The 16,781-nt window shown below is 30.1% G+C and overlaps 4 protein-coding genes across 6 annotated transcripts; 2 read left to right on the top strand and 2 right to left on the bottom strand.

Annotated features, from left to right (window-relative positions):
* Positions 1-294: 294 nt before the first annotated feature.
* Positions 295-1,634, bottom strand: LOC129606888 (oxysterol-binding protein-related protein 11). The gene is made up of 6 exons (XM_055517505.1): positions 1,379-1,634; positions 1,255-1,319; positions 1,090-1,138; positions 890-1,034; positions 652-836; positions 295-594 (listed from the first exon to the last, which is right to left on the bottom strand). Exons 1-6 carry the CDS (start codon positions 1,396-1,398, stop codon positions 408-410), a joined length of 651 nt encoding a protein of 216 aa, XP_055373480.1. The 5' UTR covers positions 1,399-1,634; the 3' UTR covers positions 295-407.
* A 699-nt stretch (positions 1,635-2,333) lies between these two features.
* On the top strand, positions 2,334-4,563 carry LOC129606737 (glycerol kinase). The gene is made up of 4 exons (XM_055517248.1): positions 2,334-2,443; positions 2,509-2,684; positions 2,775-3,612; positions 3,740-4,563. Exons 2-4 carry the CDS (start codon positions 2,556-2,558, stop codon positions 4,333-4,335), a joined length of 1,563 nt encoding a protein of 520 aa, XP_055373223.1. The 5' UTR covers positions 2,334-2,443; positions 2,509-2,555; the 3' UTR covers positions 4,336-4,563.
* A 135-nt stretch (positions 4,564-4,698) lies between these two features.
* Positions 4,699-6,354, bottom strand: LOC129606739 (BTB/POZ domain-containing protein 10). Of its 2 annotated transcripts, none has more exons than XM_055517250.1 (5): positions 6,159-6,354; positions 6,025-6,100; positions 5,622-5,956; positions 4,943-5,567; positions 4,699-4,888 (listed from the first exon to the last, which is right to left on the bottom strand). In XM_055517250.1, the coding sequence occupies exons 1-5, from the start codon at positions 6,175-6,177 to the stop codon at positions 4,825-4,827; spliced, it is 1,119 nt and encodes a 372-aa protein (XP_055373225.1). In that variant the 5' UTR covers positions 6,178-6,354; the 3' UTR covers positions 4,699-4,824. The 2 variants fall into 2 exon arrangements, with proteins under 2 accessions (XP_055373225.1, XP_055373224.1); XM_055517249.1 differs by having other exon boundaries at positions 4,947-5,567.
* A 1,347-nt stretch (positions 6,355-7,701) lies between these two features.
* LOC129606736 (uncharacterized) lies at positions 7,702-16,079 on the top strand. Of its 2 annotated transcripts, none has more exons than XM_055517246.1 (11): positions 7,702-7,843; positions 8,425-9,762; positions 9,822-10,874; positions 10,956-11,402; positions 11,464-11,551; positions 13,498-13,610; positions 13,667-13,880; positions 13,939-14,140; positions 14,196-14,668; positions 14,911-15,599; positions 15,669-16,079. In XM_055517246.1, the coding sequence occupies exons 2-11, from the start codon at positions 8,431-8,433 to the stop codon at positions 15,933-15,935; spliced, it is 4,878 nt and encodes a 1,625-aa protein (XP_055373221.1). In that variant the 5' UTR covers positions 7,702-7,843; positions 8,425-8,430; the 3' UTR covers positions 15,936-16,079. The 2 variants fall into 2 exon arrangements, with proteins under 2 accessions (XP_055373221.1, XP_055373222.1); XM_055517247.1 differs by having other exon boundaries at positions 8,405-9,762.
* Positions 16,080-16,781: the final 702 nt, after the last annotated feature.

The raw sequence follows: 16,781 nt of genomic DNA, 5'->3' as shown, positions 1-16,781 counted from the left end.
TAAAATCAATGTAATGCTAAATTCCAAAGAAGGCAACTGCGTTTAATAGTTTGCATAGTTTTTTTTAAATTTCATTTTCTAATCTAAATTTTTCAAAGAACAAAAAAAATTTGCATATACTATAAATATTGAATGTATATACATCTGCATAGAGTAGATATCCGACATTAAATGTATTTTTTGAGAAATGTAATTAAATAATTAAATAATTAAGCAAAACGAACTTGTAAATCATAATATTGTAAAGGAGGGATAATTATGTATATACATACCTATATTAAAACATTTTTTCTACATCTATTGACAACAAAAGTTTTATTATGAATGCATAATTTTTTTTCTTAAAGTTATAGCTTAAAAAAATGTTAAAGAAATATAGAAAAAATCGCCAATTATTATTAAATTATTTAAAAGACCCCAGTACTCTCTTGTCTACTAGGACCATGGATATCTTGATGTCTTTGCAATAAGGTAAGACATTGATTCAAGCATTGTGTACTAGCTGTAGATATAGCTTTTAACAATAGCAAATCTGGATCAGTTGGCGAAAAAGGACCTCCAAAATTTTCTATTGTACGAGCTAACGACGCGTTGCTGCAATAAACAAAAACTTTAAATATTAGTTTTATATGCATTTTCTCAAATAGGTACCATAATTCAGTTTGTTGTATATGTTGTCTTGCTACAACAAATGCATCAGAAGCAGCCAATAACTCTCGTGGAGGCAAAGATGTAGCATTTATATCTAAGGCTTGCGTGTGACTCTCCGTAATAGCTCTTAAACTATCTACCCATTCCTGTCTTGCACGTGCATCAGCAGCCCTTAATTTTAGTGTCTGTAGATTTGAGGAATTAGTTTTATTTATTTAGTAAAATTTACATATTTTACATCTCCCGAAGCACAGCTTATGGAAAATGTTCTTGAATCTTCGTCACTTGGACACACAACCGCACCAGCTAGGTGTACTTGACCCCTGGGTTGATTACCAACTATATGAGGCGTATCGTCATTTGAAGAATCACATAAATAATAACTGGAAAAGAATTAATTTTTTCAATTTGATATTGATATTCTTTAAACAATCTTACCTTAAAGTACCAGCTTGTGCATCTACCGTAAACCATCTGTATTGCCAACCTTAATAAGAATATTAATAGAAAATACTTATGTACAGTAAATCGAAATGCATTTTTATATTTGTCTTCAATCTTTTGTACACACAGGCATAGGAAAAATAATTTTATATTATTTACCTTTTACAACATTGGTATATTTACATAAAGTTCCAGAAAGGTGATGCCTATTTTGATTTAAAACACTAAAATAAAATCATTTAGAAAATTCAAATAGCTTTAGATTAAAAAACACTAAGCTTACCGATTAAGATTGGAATCCATGTTCCACAGCTGTAACTTTCGGGAATTTCTTCTTTTCTTCCGATGAAACAGTTTCGTTTTTGAAAATATTTCAAAGATAATAATTATTACAAATTTTTTTAGTTAAAATATGTTGAAATAATTATCCTTCTAAAATCGCAATTCATAACTGAATATTTTTTTGATGCACAAAATTTAAAAAAATATTTGACTAAATGAATATGTATGAAACTTAAATTTGTTTCACATAAGATAAAAACATATGTTCTTAGCTTTGACAATACACAGTCAAACTTCAAAAACCTTTTGTGAATATATGACTTAAATATGTAGTTCGTAATGTGTTCAGGGCTGTGATTAAATTTTTATGTTTTTGGCATGTCAAATTCATAAATCGTAGTTTTCATATTACTATAATTACAAATTTATCTTTTATGTATACAATAGGTAATTGAACGGAGATATCTTTATTAGATTGTAACAATCACTTTTTTCCAATTTTTCGTGGAAAAATTCTAAAAATTTAAGTAGTTTACAATAGTCAAATACCGAAAAAATAGTTGCCAAAGTTTTCAAGTCCACATTATGTTTTTATTGCTGTTATAACGTGCATATATTTTATTAAAATAATTTATCTCAATTTTTTTTTACTGTTGATTACATTATTACGCAACTAAATTTTTGTTGAAAATGTCACACAACTTTTTCGTATTTTTTTTTCATAAATTTGTATTGAGGGAGAATTTGCAGAAATTTACAATGAGAAAAAAAATATTTACATAATCTATTTATGAAGTGGAAATAAAATTTTAAAGTTAGTATTAAGAAGTTTTTTACCTGCAAAATTAAGCATTTTCTCAATTTTGGCATTTTTACTTAATCTGACTCTTCTTATCTTTTTTCACTCTTCGCCAATATTTTTTTAATATGTAGTTCTGCCCCGTGGGGTTAATTTTGTGATTTTGACATATAATATGTCGACGTTTTCAAGACCTTGCAAAGTGAACTGATAATAAATACAAAACAAATGGTTAAACTCTTCATTTCTGTGACAAATTATTATTAAGTAACATATAGTGTTAGGCTTAGTCAATAGTTCTTAATCTCTTTTTTTATCATTAAATAATATAGATAACGTTTGAAATAAAAGGCAATCCAAAAAAGGTCAAAGTATCAAAATGAAATTTGGTCCTCTTGTGGGTTCCATTGATGAAGGAACTTCTTCTGCTCGATTTATACTTTTTAAAGCAGGTACAGATGAAATAGTTTGTTACCACCAACTAAATGTACCAAGTATTTATCCAAAGGTAAATTTGAATAATACATGTACATGTATCTTATGAAATATTTGCTATGTTATATTGTATGTGTTAAACTATGCCAAATTATTTGAACAGGAGGGATGGGTTGAACAAGATCCAGTGCTAATAATAGATATAGTGGAAAAGTGCATTGAAGGAGCCTTACAAAAATTAAAGTCATTAGGAGGAGATATTAAAGATATAAAAGCAATTGGAATTACAAATCAAAGAGAGAGTACTGTCGTGTGGGACAAAAACACTGGAAAGCCATATCATAATGCCATAATATGGTTAGACATGCGAACATCATCCACTGTAGATTATCTGTTACAAAAAATTCCAAATCATTCCAAGAACATTAATTATTTAAAACCATTGTGTGGTCTTCCTTTATCTCCCTATTTCTCAGCGTTAAAACTACGCTGGTTAAAAGATAATGTCCCAAGAGTAAGTCAAGCAATGGATCTTGGCAATCTATTATTTGGTACTATAGATTCTTGGTTAATTTGGAATCTTACAGGAGGAACAAAAGGGGGAGTTCACATAACTGATGTAACTAACGCCTCTCGCACTATGTTGATGAATATAGAAACACTGGAATGGGATAAACATTTGTTAAAATTTTTCGAACTTCCTATTAATATATTACCGGATATAAGATCTAGTTCAGAAATTTATGGTTACATAAAATTAAACTCTTTATCCGATATTCCCATATGTGGTTGTCTTGGTGATCAACAAGCTGCGTTAATAGGACAATCTTGTTTTCAAAGCGGCCAAGCCAAAGCTACTTATGGCACAGGATGTTTTTTATTGTATAATACCGGAAACGCTATTATTAATTCACAATGTGGTCTTTTAACCACGGTTGGGTATCAATTGGGAAAAGACGCAAACCCAGTTTATGCTCTAGAAGGGAGCGTCGCTATAGCAGGTTCGTTTAAAAAATCTACTTATGTAAAAATGCATTATAAAATTTGTTTTTTTTAGATGAAAATTGATTTAAAAAAAGTACATTTTTTTGTTTTTTCTATAAATTTACAAACAATCCTGCATTTTAGGTGCTGCTTTTGGATGGCTGAAAGACAATATGTCATTAATTGAAGATTTAAACGATATTGAAGCTTTAGCTGAAGAAGCTAATGATTCAAACGATGTGTATTTTGTTCCAGCTTTCAGTGGGTTATATGCCCCTTATTGGGATCAAGAAGCTAGAGGTATAATAGTAGGATTAACAGAAGATGTTCACAAAGAGCATATTGTACGCGCCACTATTGAAGCTGTTTGTTTTCAAGTTCGAGATATACTGGAAGCAATGAAGAAAGATTGTGGGATCCCTATTACCAAATTGAAAGTGGATGGAGGTGTAACCACTAATAAATTACTTTTACAAATTCAAGCTGACTTAATTGGATTTGAGGTAGTATCTGCTAGTATACGCGAAACAACCGCATTAGGTGTTGCTCTAGCTGCATATAGAGCAATTACTGGAGACAAAAAACTAGATTTAAAGTCATCAGTATCCAATCAAGCAAGCTTTAAACCAAAAACTAATGAAAATGAAAGAGATATGCGTTATTCAAAATGGAAAATGGCAATTGAGCGTTCCTTAGGTTGGGACACATCTAAACCAGATGGAAGTCGTTTAATTATTTAACTTAAAAATACATTCTAAAAAAAAATACTTACTTGAATTACTTTTACTAATTCAAAGTATAGTTTCTCAGGACTAGCAAGTTCTTAATGAAACGGAATTTTTAATGTTGTTTTTCAATTTATAGCGTTGTTATATTATAAAAAAAAAATAATTTTCATTACAAATATGTTATTTTTTTAATTAGTTTACATTATTGAAGAAATATAAATATTTGATAGACAAACATAATTTTTGTATAGAAATATTTTAATGTAAATATCAATGTTTTTTATTACAGAGTGCTTTCAATAGTAGATGTTGTTTAATGCCAACAAAAAAGCATTTTGAACACGATTTTTACTGTTTCGACCTTCAAGTAAATAGATACTTAAAATGCTTTTTTAGTAAATCTAATTTTAAATTTTTATAATTAAATATCAATATTGTTAATTTTGATCTTCTAATTGTGGCTCATCCAATGGTGCAACAGCGCCGATAACATCAACACCGTCATCCCCAAATACAACTACTTCTGGATCGACACCTATTACAGGGGGCGGAATGGGGTTTCCACCTAAATATGAGGCATACCTTTTATTACTAATTTTGTATGTTACTATTAAATTACCTACTTGCATCTAGTTCCAAAGGTGGATCTGCATTTGCTTCTGCCAAATTTGTTACTGATTTTGATTTAACGCATTGAAAATCAACATGTCGACTTTTAGCTTCTTCCTTTTCCCACGACATATGAATGAAAGGTCGTTGCACATAACTATATATTACTTCAGCTCGACCACCAGGTCTTTTTCTTACTTTTTCTTTATGCGTAGGATAGCCCTCGATGCCACATCGAATTTTTTTTAAACCCCTATCTTTCATGACTTGTTTAGCCACATCTCGATTTTCAATATATTTAAAAAATCTGTGCATTGCTGTGCTCATTACTGTTTGACAATATTCCTCTCCCATTTGCGGAGGATATTCTTCATCCCAATCTACGACATCGTCATCTAATAATACAACAACATGACACTCACGATCACCTCTCTGAGCAGAAGCTACCATTAGTGGTAAAATCAATTCTTCAAGAAAAATTTCGAATTGTTGACGCGCTCCTTCGTTACTTAACTCATGTAATAGTCCACGCAAATTTTGGCAGCGTACTGTAGTGGCATCAAAAGGTATAAGTAAATAATCGCAGGCTTCTTTTAGTTCTGGAACAGAAACATTTGGTGGGCATCGTATAATCCCTGAAAAATAATTGATAAATTCCAAGTCCAAATGTTCAAAATATCTTGTCTTACCATTTTTGTAAAAGTCTAAAATTGAGCGAAAAACAGTAGATGAAATTCCCTCAGCAACTTCATATTCACCCTTTTCATTCGGATGCGTAAATTCGAAACCTGTACTAAACATTGTACCAAGCATAGTGCTTGGATGGGCAGTGAATAAACTGGGATCTATAACAAAGCGAGTGCCATCTACTACTAAAGTTATGCGATCACCTAATGGAGGCTTAGATAAACTTGAGCTATTGTTTTGATTTGCAGAAGATGTTGAAGGTTGTTGATCAGTTTTTGATATAGCTCCAGTTGACTTCATTTTTGAGTTTGTATTTCGCTGAGCGGTATAAGAGCTCCTAAAAAAATTTTTTTATTCAAGTTTTATATAATTAAATTTATAAATAGTTTAAATGAAGTAGTTTACCTGGATCGAAATATTCTACGACGTCTTTCATCTGATTCATTAAACTCCTCAATCGAACTAGAACTACTATATGATTCTAAAAGTATTAAGTATTGATGGAAGGACCCAAACAAAATAAAAGGCGTAAAATTTACCTTTCCCAGTTTTCGACATTTGGCAAAAATGAAATGCCGAAAAAAATCTCTCCAGAATGGCTGCCCAAGTTAATTTTAAATTCTATATTTTATTATAAACTAATACTCAAAAAATTAAAATGAAATAAAGCTGTGAAACTTTTTTTTTGTCTGCGTTCTGCCTATTCCTTATTCCATTCCAATTTTTTTTCTTATTAATTTTCCACAATTTGGAAATGTCAAAATTAGTACGTCACAATCATAATATGATTGACATCAACATGTCAATATATCGTTAGAGGAATCCTATCGGCTACATACGCACTTCAAACCGAGAAAATCGAAATAGAAAGTTTGATACTAAATTAAACAAAAACTGCTGGACAGCATTTTTTTATATTTTATATTTAAGTATAGTGAAATAGTCATTTTAGGCATTACTCCGAATTCTATCATCATATACGAAATTCAAAAAAAGTTCGATATTCCATACATACATATGTATGTACATAGTAATAGCAAACATGATTACCATGGCGCAAAGAGTAACAATAATTACAAAAATTTTTTACAAATTAATATGGGTAGTATTTAAAATGGAGTAAAAAATTATTGAACTTTTTATAAAATTACAATAAAACAAAATTAAGGCTATCTTTGAATATTGCACTTTGAACACTACTTTTCCTTAGTTTCAAAATTTTCATAAAAATTTTTTATTACAAATAATTTTTATAAATTATAAAATAAGATTTATCTTTCCAACATTTTTGTATGTGCAGAATATTGTTCGAAAAAAGTTAAAAATTTTAAGCTGAAACGCTTTTAGTCCCGCCATGGTATTCCAACCGCGGCCGACAGAAATGCTTGTTACATATATTTTTGTTATGTCAAGATTCCAGAAAAAAACTATCTTTCCATCAAAGGACGAACGACACTCATCGCCAGTAAAACCCCATGAACTCTTCCAAAAGTAAGGATGATGATTTTTATTACTTATGTGCTTGAAAATCATATAAAATTACGTTTAAAATGTATGATACTACCACCAAACACCGAAATTCAAAGAACCTTTCATACAAGTAATCAGCCTTTCACATCCATTATATCATTCAAATTATACCATTATATACATACATACTCGCACATTCTCAAAAAACAACAATCAAAACTCTGAACTTTGCTTTAAAAATAGTGTTCCCTTAAGGTTTTATGAACATAAATATGAACTTTGAATAATAAACTTACATAATATTCATGTATTTTCCGCCAATTTTGATTTCATTTGTTATTTCAAATCTTATCTCAGTTTTCCATTTATAAGCTAAGAATACATGTTGCAATTATATAGGTCCCCTTATTGTCAACATATTATCAATAGTAGTACTTATAACAAATGGTACGAGTTGTCCCTCTAAAACAAAACTTGTTTTTGACATTTTATACCAAAAAAAAAAACGCTAGAAGCAATCAACTTTGAATTACTCTTATGCCCATCCGCAAGGTGTCAGTTCAATTGCACGTAAATGTCAGTAATTCCTTTTGTATCCCACGCCATTAAATCAAAAAATTGTACTTATGAAAAATTCTCCAAAGAGTTTTTTTTTATAAGATTTGCGGGGTACAAGTTAAAATAATTTTTATAATAATTAAAAATAAAAAATCTCACAGTTTTAATATACTTATTTGAAAAAGTTTTTTGCAAAGTAAGTAATATAGCATTGGAATTTTGTAAAGGAGACCAAAATGGCAGCTGTTTATGAAAAAGTTGCATAGTCAAGTTCATTCGCTTAAATAGAAAATTAAGAAAAAAATAGTTAATAATTGTACCTAAATATTAGGTTTTTAATAAAGTTCATGTAATTTACCGTACTACAATTTTTATGAACAAAATTTTTCAGAACGTTAGTTTTAAGCGTTTGGTAGTATGCACACATTAAGTGCTAATAGATTTAAAATTTAACATGAGAAAATAATTAAAAGTTTTATTAAGCTCTGTACGGATTCTGATTTCAAACTATGTTTAATAGGATGAGTTTTGTAATTATATTAGTACATTTTTACTTTTCATATTATCGTATTTATGTATATATAGTGTCTCCTATCTTGCTTATCTTAAAATATTTACAGCAGTAGCTATTGTTGGTTTAATTGTTCAAGGTTTTTTAAATGTTAGAACTTTTTCTATTTCAAATTTTTATTTACTTATTACTTCTTAATTTTTTTGCTACTTGAAAGATACTGCTTCAATAAAAATACAAAATCAGTTTTTACACTTATCTTCTAGGTATTTATGATGGCACAGTATTATCAACTTGTGCCAAGCGTATCACCTAGTGATGATATTAAACGGATATTTACAAATTTAGACAACGTTCAATTGGTTCAAATAGAAGATCAATCGAACTCACAATTTATAATTCCTCAAGATGAATCTTCCTATGTTTTAAATGATGGCACTAATCAAGTACAGCAATTAGTATATCAACAAACTCCACCACAACAAAAGCAAACAATAGCTACAACGCAACAACAAACATACGATCCTTCTTCTTATCTTATCCAAGATAATCATGAAAGTGTAGTTACAAGTCAACATCATCAAATGCAGCAAACGCAGCATTCGCAGCAAGGATCTTTGGGACAAGACAATACCCAGCAAATTTATTACCAAACTGATTCAAATCAGATAGTTCAAACTAATCAAATCATGCAACATGCACAACAGCCTCAACAAGTTATATATCAAACGGTGCAGCCCCAATCAAACCCTCAACCAACACAACAACAGCAAATTTTGTTACATAAATCTCCAGACGGACGTATTAGACATATTCAGACTCCGCAAGTAATGATGACTGGCTCACCCATCAATCACACTGGGCAAATCGAACAACAACAGCAACACGTAATTCTACAAAATCAAGGAAATACACAGGTTCTTGTGCAATCCCCAATTTCACAACAACAACAGACCCAGTCCCAACATACTACTCCAATGGTGGCAGTAAGACCACAGCACAGACTTTTTTACAAGAGCCCACAAGTTCAACTCATAAGTTACCCAACATCTGAAGAATCTACCCAACCATCGCACTTGCAGACTCACGTACAACATTCTCCACAAAGATATGTTCAACATCAAACTCAGCCTCAACGAATTTTAACTCAACAAGGTGCACAGCAACACCAACAACATCAGCCTCAGCAACAAACGCACATTATGTCTCCACCTACAACGCCAAGCAATCAGCAAAACAAAGTATTTCATCAAGTGCAAACTCAACAAAAACCGGCAAATCAAATGGTGCCTCAATTAGGATCAGTACAACAATCACCACCAAGACTTTTAACCCCTGGAAACATGACTTCAAATATAAGGTTGGCTCAACATAATCGTCTTTTGTTAAATACCAATAACATAAGGCTCAGCAACCCCACTGGAATAAGAAACCAGAGTCCCAGGGGTTATGTGAGAACTAATACCGCAAACAATACTGTGACATCGCCAATTTTGACTCCTAACATAATATCTTCACCAAGAGTAACACGCCCTCGAGCTAGTACTCCTGGTACACGTGGAAGCAGAGGTGGCCGTGGAGCTAAAAATATAACTACAGGACAAGTATATTGCAACAAGTTTCATTTGTAGCTTGTAAAATCAAATATTTTTTATATTTAAAGGTTCGAATGGTATCAAATGCAGTCACTGGTACTCTACAACAAAGACAGACTACAATCAGAAATATAAATCCAAATATTTCCAACAACCAATTTTTACCAGTAACAACAACTGTTAAAACATATTTAACCGACTCAACTGGTCAAATTCAGTTGCAACAAACAGGAGGTCAACAAAGACTTTTAACTTATTCAGATGGCTCTCAACAAAAGTTAATAACTAACTCAACAAACAATTCTGTTCAACTGCAAACACCAAACAAAGGCCGTACTCTGAGTTCTACAAATAAGTCCTCATCCCAAACACAAATGTCTTCTCAATCTGATGATATTGAAGATTCCATACAACCAATATTTCTTTCGAAATCGGATGTGAAAGCTGACACTGATGAAATTGAAACAGATGACGCAAATTTACAGTTTGATTCCAATAATATAAGCTCATACAATCAATCAGAAGATGATAAAAAATCTAACATAGGAACAAATACAATGAATCTGATAGAGGACAAACAAAGAATTAAAATTGGGGGAAGGGGTTTTGTTCCTCCTAATAGAAATAATCAGCAAAATATTCCAGTAAACCGAGTCCAACCTATGCCTCAACAGCAATCTGTGCAACCTCAACCGAAGCCACAAACCGATCCCGGCCATGTAATTCAAACACAAGAAATTATTCAAAACCGAATTCAAAATCAAAATCAGCAAGATCATTCGGTAGACGGCATAGAAAAAGGAAATGCTAGAATGCTCGTTATCCTAGCTTCTGGTGAACAACGTTTAATTACATTTACTTTACCCCGCGACTCGTGTACTGTTCAAGAGCTGCTTGAGCAAGTAAACGTACCATTTGACAGTTCCACTGTCATACAGTGTGTGTCAAGTAAAGGAGCAAATATTGATTACGTTGTAACTGTTGGAATACCATTACCACCGCCAGAATCTCGGGCAGAGTGGATACAGAACGCAGAAGCAAGTTTAATGTTAAACAAAACGGATACTAGCTCAAGCCAACAGCAACAACAGCAAACACAACAACCCACTCAACAAGCATCAGTATGTACAAAAATAAACATTCTTATAATATTCATAATTCTTATAAATAACTAATCAATTTTTTTTTTGTTTTTCAAATAGCAACAAACACAAAAAAGTTTAAACGATAGCGATAAGCTTGAAGACATAATACCAACAAAATATATACCGGGTTTCTATGCTGTTTGTAAGTCATGCGGAAATTGTAGTTTAGATCACGCTAAGTGTGACCGATGTAAAAGAGTATTCGTAGAAGAACCAAAACGATATCCTTTTGGAGCTAAAACTGAAAAAGTCACACAAAATCCACATGCTCAGATGAGTATAGAAAAACGTGCGACTTTAACTTCAGAGATGATGGGTAGAGCGACTAAGACTTTGGCAACTTTAACTTCCGGCCGTGGACGTGGCAACTCTCTGACTGTAACACAAAGAGGAAGAGGAAGAGGGGGCCTGAGGGCCGCTAACCGTCAAACTGAAGCAGCCCCCGTTATTTTGACATTAAGCAGTGACGATGAAGAGCAAGATGATGACAAAACCTTAAATCAAGTAAGTTTCTTTCTGAAATATCATCATTGACAATACCATTACCATTATTTTTTTTATTTAGAAAATGGAAGGGAACGACAATTTGACAACAAATTTAATTCCTCTACAATGTGAGCCTGTAATTCCAGATGTGGAAAATGAACCTAACGGTAAGTTTATATGCATTTTATTTAAAATTCCACCACGATTAAAGTGTATATGTACATTTTATATAAGATAAGAATTTTGAAAATATAAGATTTCGCAGAGTTAAAAGCGGCGAAAATATATTAAATATATAAAAAAAAATAATATTAAATAGTGCCAAAATCTTTGCAAAGTTTTAGAAGGCTTGCATCGATCACTTTAAAATCTTGAATGATCTATGGCTGACAAAATTTTTACTGAAAGTTTTTCTGAATATCATTTTGATTTCAATGTTTTATATTAATTTTATAAAGTTCTCATGAATGTGTCAGAAAAAAATTCTGATGCTATTTGACTAGAAAAATTTTGATGTCATTTACCTAGAAAAATTTTAATCAAATTTTTTAATGTTTGTATTACTTGTTTTAGCAAAATTCGACCAAATTTTAATTGTTTCTCATTTTTCTGATAATTATTAACATATCAGACTGAAATTTTCTGATATTCAAGCTTTAATTGAAAAAATTATTTAATAATTTTGCTATAAAAATTATAACCAAAATAAAAATCAACGGATCGCTCTTTCGATTTGCTCTCAACGGATTGCTTTTGGAAAAACTGACAGTAAATCTGATGAGTTTAGAGTAATTTCTATTATTTGCCGTTAGGAAAAGTCTGATGTCAAACTTTATTAAACTTATATATTACAATCATTTATTTTACAAACTTAAAGTTTTTAACGGTACTGAATTTTTCATCGTATAGCAATATATATTCCACTCCCTAAAATTGTACCGAAAAAAAATATATAATTTTTGCCAATGAATCGTTTCATTAGCAACATTTAGTTAGAAGATATAATTTTTTAACTGAAATAATCTATTTTTTGCAAGTGTGTATTTCAAAATATGTATTAAATGTAAATGTAAATTTCATTAACTCTATTAATGCAAATCAAATTTTTGCAAGTGTTACGTAGTAAATACACAGTAATGCCAAAGTAAAAATACCTAATACATAATATTTTTATTGCGGTTTGTTCAATACCCAAATGTATCCGATTTTGTGTGATTATTTTTGTCTTTACTTAATTGGCTTTGTTCTAATGTTGCTTATATTTTGAAGAGGAAATTTTATTTTTGCTTTGGTGTGTAATGATGGCTTAAAATATGCAATTGTATTTTTGGTTTTGTATCTTGTTCAGATTAACATGTATCCCGTGAATGACATTTGCTACATGGAAGGAAATGAAATTCGCACTACATTAAAGGGAAAAAAAATGCTGTCAAATACAGAAAATACAAAACTTTTTCTTAGAAAAAGACAAAGCATTTACAAATTTATAAGTTAAAAAACCAAAAAATTTTGTGACGGTATTTTACAGGTTGCTCAGTATTGAATGTGTTGTTTTTCGATTATCTTAGACTCAGATAATGTAGTAAAAAACATGTATATTTTAGTTAACTAACAAATTTTTTAACTTTTACTCCAATTCTCTACTTTCAATCCACTGATATAATTTCGGAGTTTAAAAATTTCTTAACAGTTTTCAAAATTTTGGATCAATTGTGAATATAAGTTTTCGTATTACAAAAAAAATTTTGTGTCAAGTTAAAAAAATTTCCAGCAGTCAAGTGAAAAAATTCGCTATTGAACAAACTTTTTTGTGTTTTTGGTGACATTATGAAATCGGTTCTTTTATATTTGACAGTTTAAAAGAAATGTCACTTTCTCAAGCCGAAAATCATTTAGAAATAAGCATCTTGTACATAATTGTTTAACTCAAAAAAATTTAGACTTAGAAAATACTCAATATTTCGAAAGTCAATATTAAGGAGGAGTTGGAAGCAAAATGGAATCAGGTTCTAAACTTCTTATTACTATTTATTAATATACACATGCGTTTTCCGTGAAATCCTGTGACAAGATGATTTGACTTTTTTTTTTTTCTTTTTTTTTTTTTTTGCAGATACTGTGAGAGAAAATGTGGCTGATCTTAGCAATTCAGCTGATAAAATGTGCACAATTTTAACTTGTAAGGTAATCCGAATTGGTTCTCACAAATTTCAACCAAAAGAAAAGGTGAAAAATTTCAAATCCAGTTGATTTCTTGATTTCAATACTAAATTTTTGTATAGGTTACTATTACAAGTAAGGGCGTAAGAGTTATTGCGCCGAGTTGCAGCAACCCAGAAGATAATATATGCCTCGATATAATGCATCAAGAAATTGTTAAAGTTATAGCGCATTTATCCAAAAATTTAGCTGTACTGTTTTTGTACACACTACCCAGATGTGGAGCATACATCAGAGAAAGTTTAGATATGAAAGCTAAAAATGCTCTTTCAGAAAGTAATTTTAGTAGTTTAGTTTTATTCTGATTTAGTTCTTTTAATATACTTCGTTTTAGCACCTTACTACAATCCAACAGATCGAGCTGAACCTTACAAAAGAATTGTGATTCAAATAGAAAATTTGCATGAAGAATCACGATCAATAATAAGGTCTATATTTCCAACTACAGTTCTAGAATTTGTTGGTCTAGACGATGCGAAAGAATTACTGAGCAGATCTAGTTCTAAGGATAAAGCAGTCAAAGTTGAATCTTCGGGGTATTTTTTTTTATATATATACAATTTCTATAATTGATAACGAAAAACTTTTTAGATCCATACTGAAATTGGAAAATGACCAAAATATTCGACAAATCTTAATTTATCCACCAGGAAAGGGAGGAATTTCTATAAATACCGAAGATTATATGTGTTTAGCGATTGATCAGTATTTAAATGACGTTATCATTGATTTTTATATGAAATATGTTCATCTTCATCTACCAAAAGAGCAGCAAGATAAAACTCATATTTTTAGCACATTTTTTTATAAACGCTTAACCACAATGACAAATCGTCAACGACAAAGCAAGGAGGATGCCAAACTAACAGCAGCACAAAAAAGACATGCGAGAGTTGCTAGTTGGACAAAAAATGTTAATTTATTTGAAAAAGACTTTATTATAATTCCAATCAATGAGCAATCTCATTGGTTCTTAGCAATAATTTGCTTTCCTAAATTAAAAGGACCCGTTTCTTACGATACGTTGCAACCTGTTTCAACTGAAGGAATAACAAAAAAGAAAAGTGAGTTTTTAATTCATAAAATTAAAATTTCATTGATAGGATTAATCAAAGATACAAATTTGAATTAATCGATATATGTATTATATGATATTATCGATGTATGTATTGATAATATACAATATAAATTGATCGCTATATATATACTTACATTATATATTGTATCATATACGATGTGTGTATTTGTTAAAATTAAAAATTGAAAATATTAAAAATTAAAAATGAATATGATTAAAACATTCCAGAAGCCCACACAGAAAGAAAAATCTCTCTACAAATAGGAAATACAACCATTACTCCTTTGAGTAAAAGGGAATATGAAGCCGTAACAGTTGGTGATGATGATAGCGAAAGGGATGAGGCCGAAGGTGACGAAAGTGATTTGGCATCAGATGACTCTGATTTTGAAAATGGTACTAACGGAAGTGCGAATAATCAAGTTCAAACATCTCAATCACAGGCTATTAAACAGCCGATGATTTTAATATTTGATTCATTAGCTGGTGCTTCGCGCAACCGCGTTGTTGCTACCCTCCGTGACTATTTGACTTGTGAATACAAAGCGAAATGTAAAGATACACCATACGTATATCATAAACTTAATATGCCAGGCTGTAGTGTTAAAGTTCCACAACAAAATAACTTTACCGACTGCGGATTATTTGTTTTACAATACACTGAATCATTTTTGAAGGATCCAATCAAGGATTATAAAATTCCTATAAAACAGTTGGTAAATTGGTTTGAAAATATCACTGTAACAAAGAAAAGGGAAGATATTGCAATCCTTCTAAAAGAATTAGTATCAAAACAACATCCAGAAAGATTACCATTACCTGAAATACAGTTACCTACACAAGATGGAAAGCTTATTGAATATACTGAAGGTGAAGCTGAATTTGAAGAAGATGAGATGGATGAAGAGCTTGATGAGGTATTATAATTTATAGAAATAAAAAATGAAAAGAAAATTTCTAAATTAATGTTCTCATTGTTATCATAGGAGGAAGAAGAGGAAGTTCCTGCAGCAACTATAAGCCCCAGTGAAATCAACAATTCCAAAATTAGTGCTAATATTACACCTAAACCACAAATCTTGTTTAAGCGTAGTATAAATGAGGTCAACGCTGGAAAATCACAAGAATCGGTTATGCGGAAACAGATTAGATTAGAAGAACAAAATAATTTAAATTCAAATAGTGTAAATATTGGAAATAAGAGTAACATAATTTTAAATATAAATAATACAAATACATCTGTTCCCCCATAAATTATAAAATTTCATCATTAAGTAGTAGCATTATATAATAGGGTTAATTGTAAAACAATCAAATTTGAATTGATTTAGTTTTTTATTACTATTATTATTTTTATAATGTTTATATAAAATGTTTCTTGTATTTTAATTCTATAACTGATTTTTTTATTTTGTTATCTGCTTTTTTAATTTCAATTTAATTGAGATATTGTTTTATTCAAAGGTCGATTAGATAAATTTTAATGCATACGTGGATAAAAATGAAGAAGTTAAAGAAAATCTTATTTTTTCTTTACGATATTTTTGTTTTTTTTTTCTTTTTTCAACAAAACACAATGCTTTTGAATTGTATATGTAAAATATTATTCATTTTAACTTATAATTTTCAAAAGCCTTCAAAATTTCGCATTCTACTGAATATGCTAATTCATGTTATAAAAATATTCAATTAAATTATCCAATAAAAATAAAATATAAGTCAATGTGAATTAATATTTTATTAATGTTTATCAACAGTGTAACACATACGTAAATAAACAAATATTCCAAACAAATCTTTATATTATATGAAAATATACAAAGAAATTGCTTCACTATCCCTAATTTTTCTTTTGTTTTAATTAAAATTACATTTCTGAAATAAATAGTAAGAAAGAAGAACATCAAAGAGTAAGAAATTGATTGACTAAACACATATTGATATACATATATACATATAAATTTATTTAAGACATATGATACATATAAATTTATTTATTATATATTATATATAAATATAAATTTTATGTATAAGCAATGATTTTATTATAACTTTTTAGTAAATATTTAATAAAAACAACATAAAATTAACCTGTTTTT

The sequence above is a fragment of the Condylostylus longicornis genome, unplaced genomic scaffold (assembly GCF_029603195.1).
Source record: "Condylostylus longicornis isolate FDR11 unplaced genomic scaffold, ASM2960319v2 ptg000022l, whole genome shotgun sequence".
In the NCBI taxonomy this organism is placed as follows: domain Eukaryota; kingdom Metazoa; phylum Arthropoda; class Insecta; order Diptera; family Dolichopodidae; genus Condylostylus; species Condylostylus longicornis.
This window is presented reverse-complemented; position numbering and strand designations above follow the sequence as displayed.

Coding starts and splice junctions, on each gene's coding strand:
- LOC129606888 (XM_055517505.1), bottom strand. CDS start 1,398: ATGGATTCCAATCTTAATCG. Junction 1,139..1,254: donor ATATACCAATGTTGTAAAAG/GTAAATAATATA, acceptor ATTCTTATTAAG/GTTGGCAATACAGATGGTTT. Junction 595..651: donor ATACAACAAACTGAATTATG/GTACCTATTTGA, acceptor TGTTTATTGCAG/CAACGCGTCGTTAGCTCGTA.
- LOC129606736 (XM_055517246.1), top strand. CDS start 8,431: ATGATGGCACAGTATTATCAACTTGTGCCAAGCGTATCACCTAGTGAT. Junction 14,141..14,195: donor GTCAAAGTTGAATCTTCGGG/GTATTTTTTTTT, acceptor AAAACTTTTTAG/ATCCATACTGAAATTGGAAA. Junction 14,669..14,910: donor AGGAATAACAAAAAAGAAAA/GTGAGTTTTTAA, acceptor AAAACATTCCAG/AAGCCCACACAGAAAGAAAA.
- LOC129606737 (XM_055517248.1), top strand. CDS start 2,556: ATGAAATTTGGTCCTCTTGTGGGTTCCATTGATGAAGGAACTTCTTCT. Junction 2,685..2,774: donor TACCAAGTATTTATCCAAAG/GTAAATTTGAAT, acceptor TTATTTGAACAG/GAGGGATGGGTTGAACAAGA. Junction 3,613..3,739: donor AGGGAGCGTCGCTATAGCAG/GTTCGTTTAAAA, acceptor CCTGCATTTTAG/GTGCTGCTTTTGGATGGCTG.
- LOC129606739 (XM_055517249.1), bottom strand. Junction 5,957..6,024: donor CGTAGAATATTTCGATCCAG/GTAAACTACTTC, acceptor AAATTTTTTTAG/GAGCTCTTATACCGCTCAGC. Junction 4,889..4,946: donor ACCTTTGGAACTAGATGCAA/GTAGGTAATTTA, acceptor CCTCATATTTAG/GTGGAAACCCCATTCCGCCC.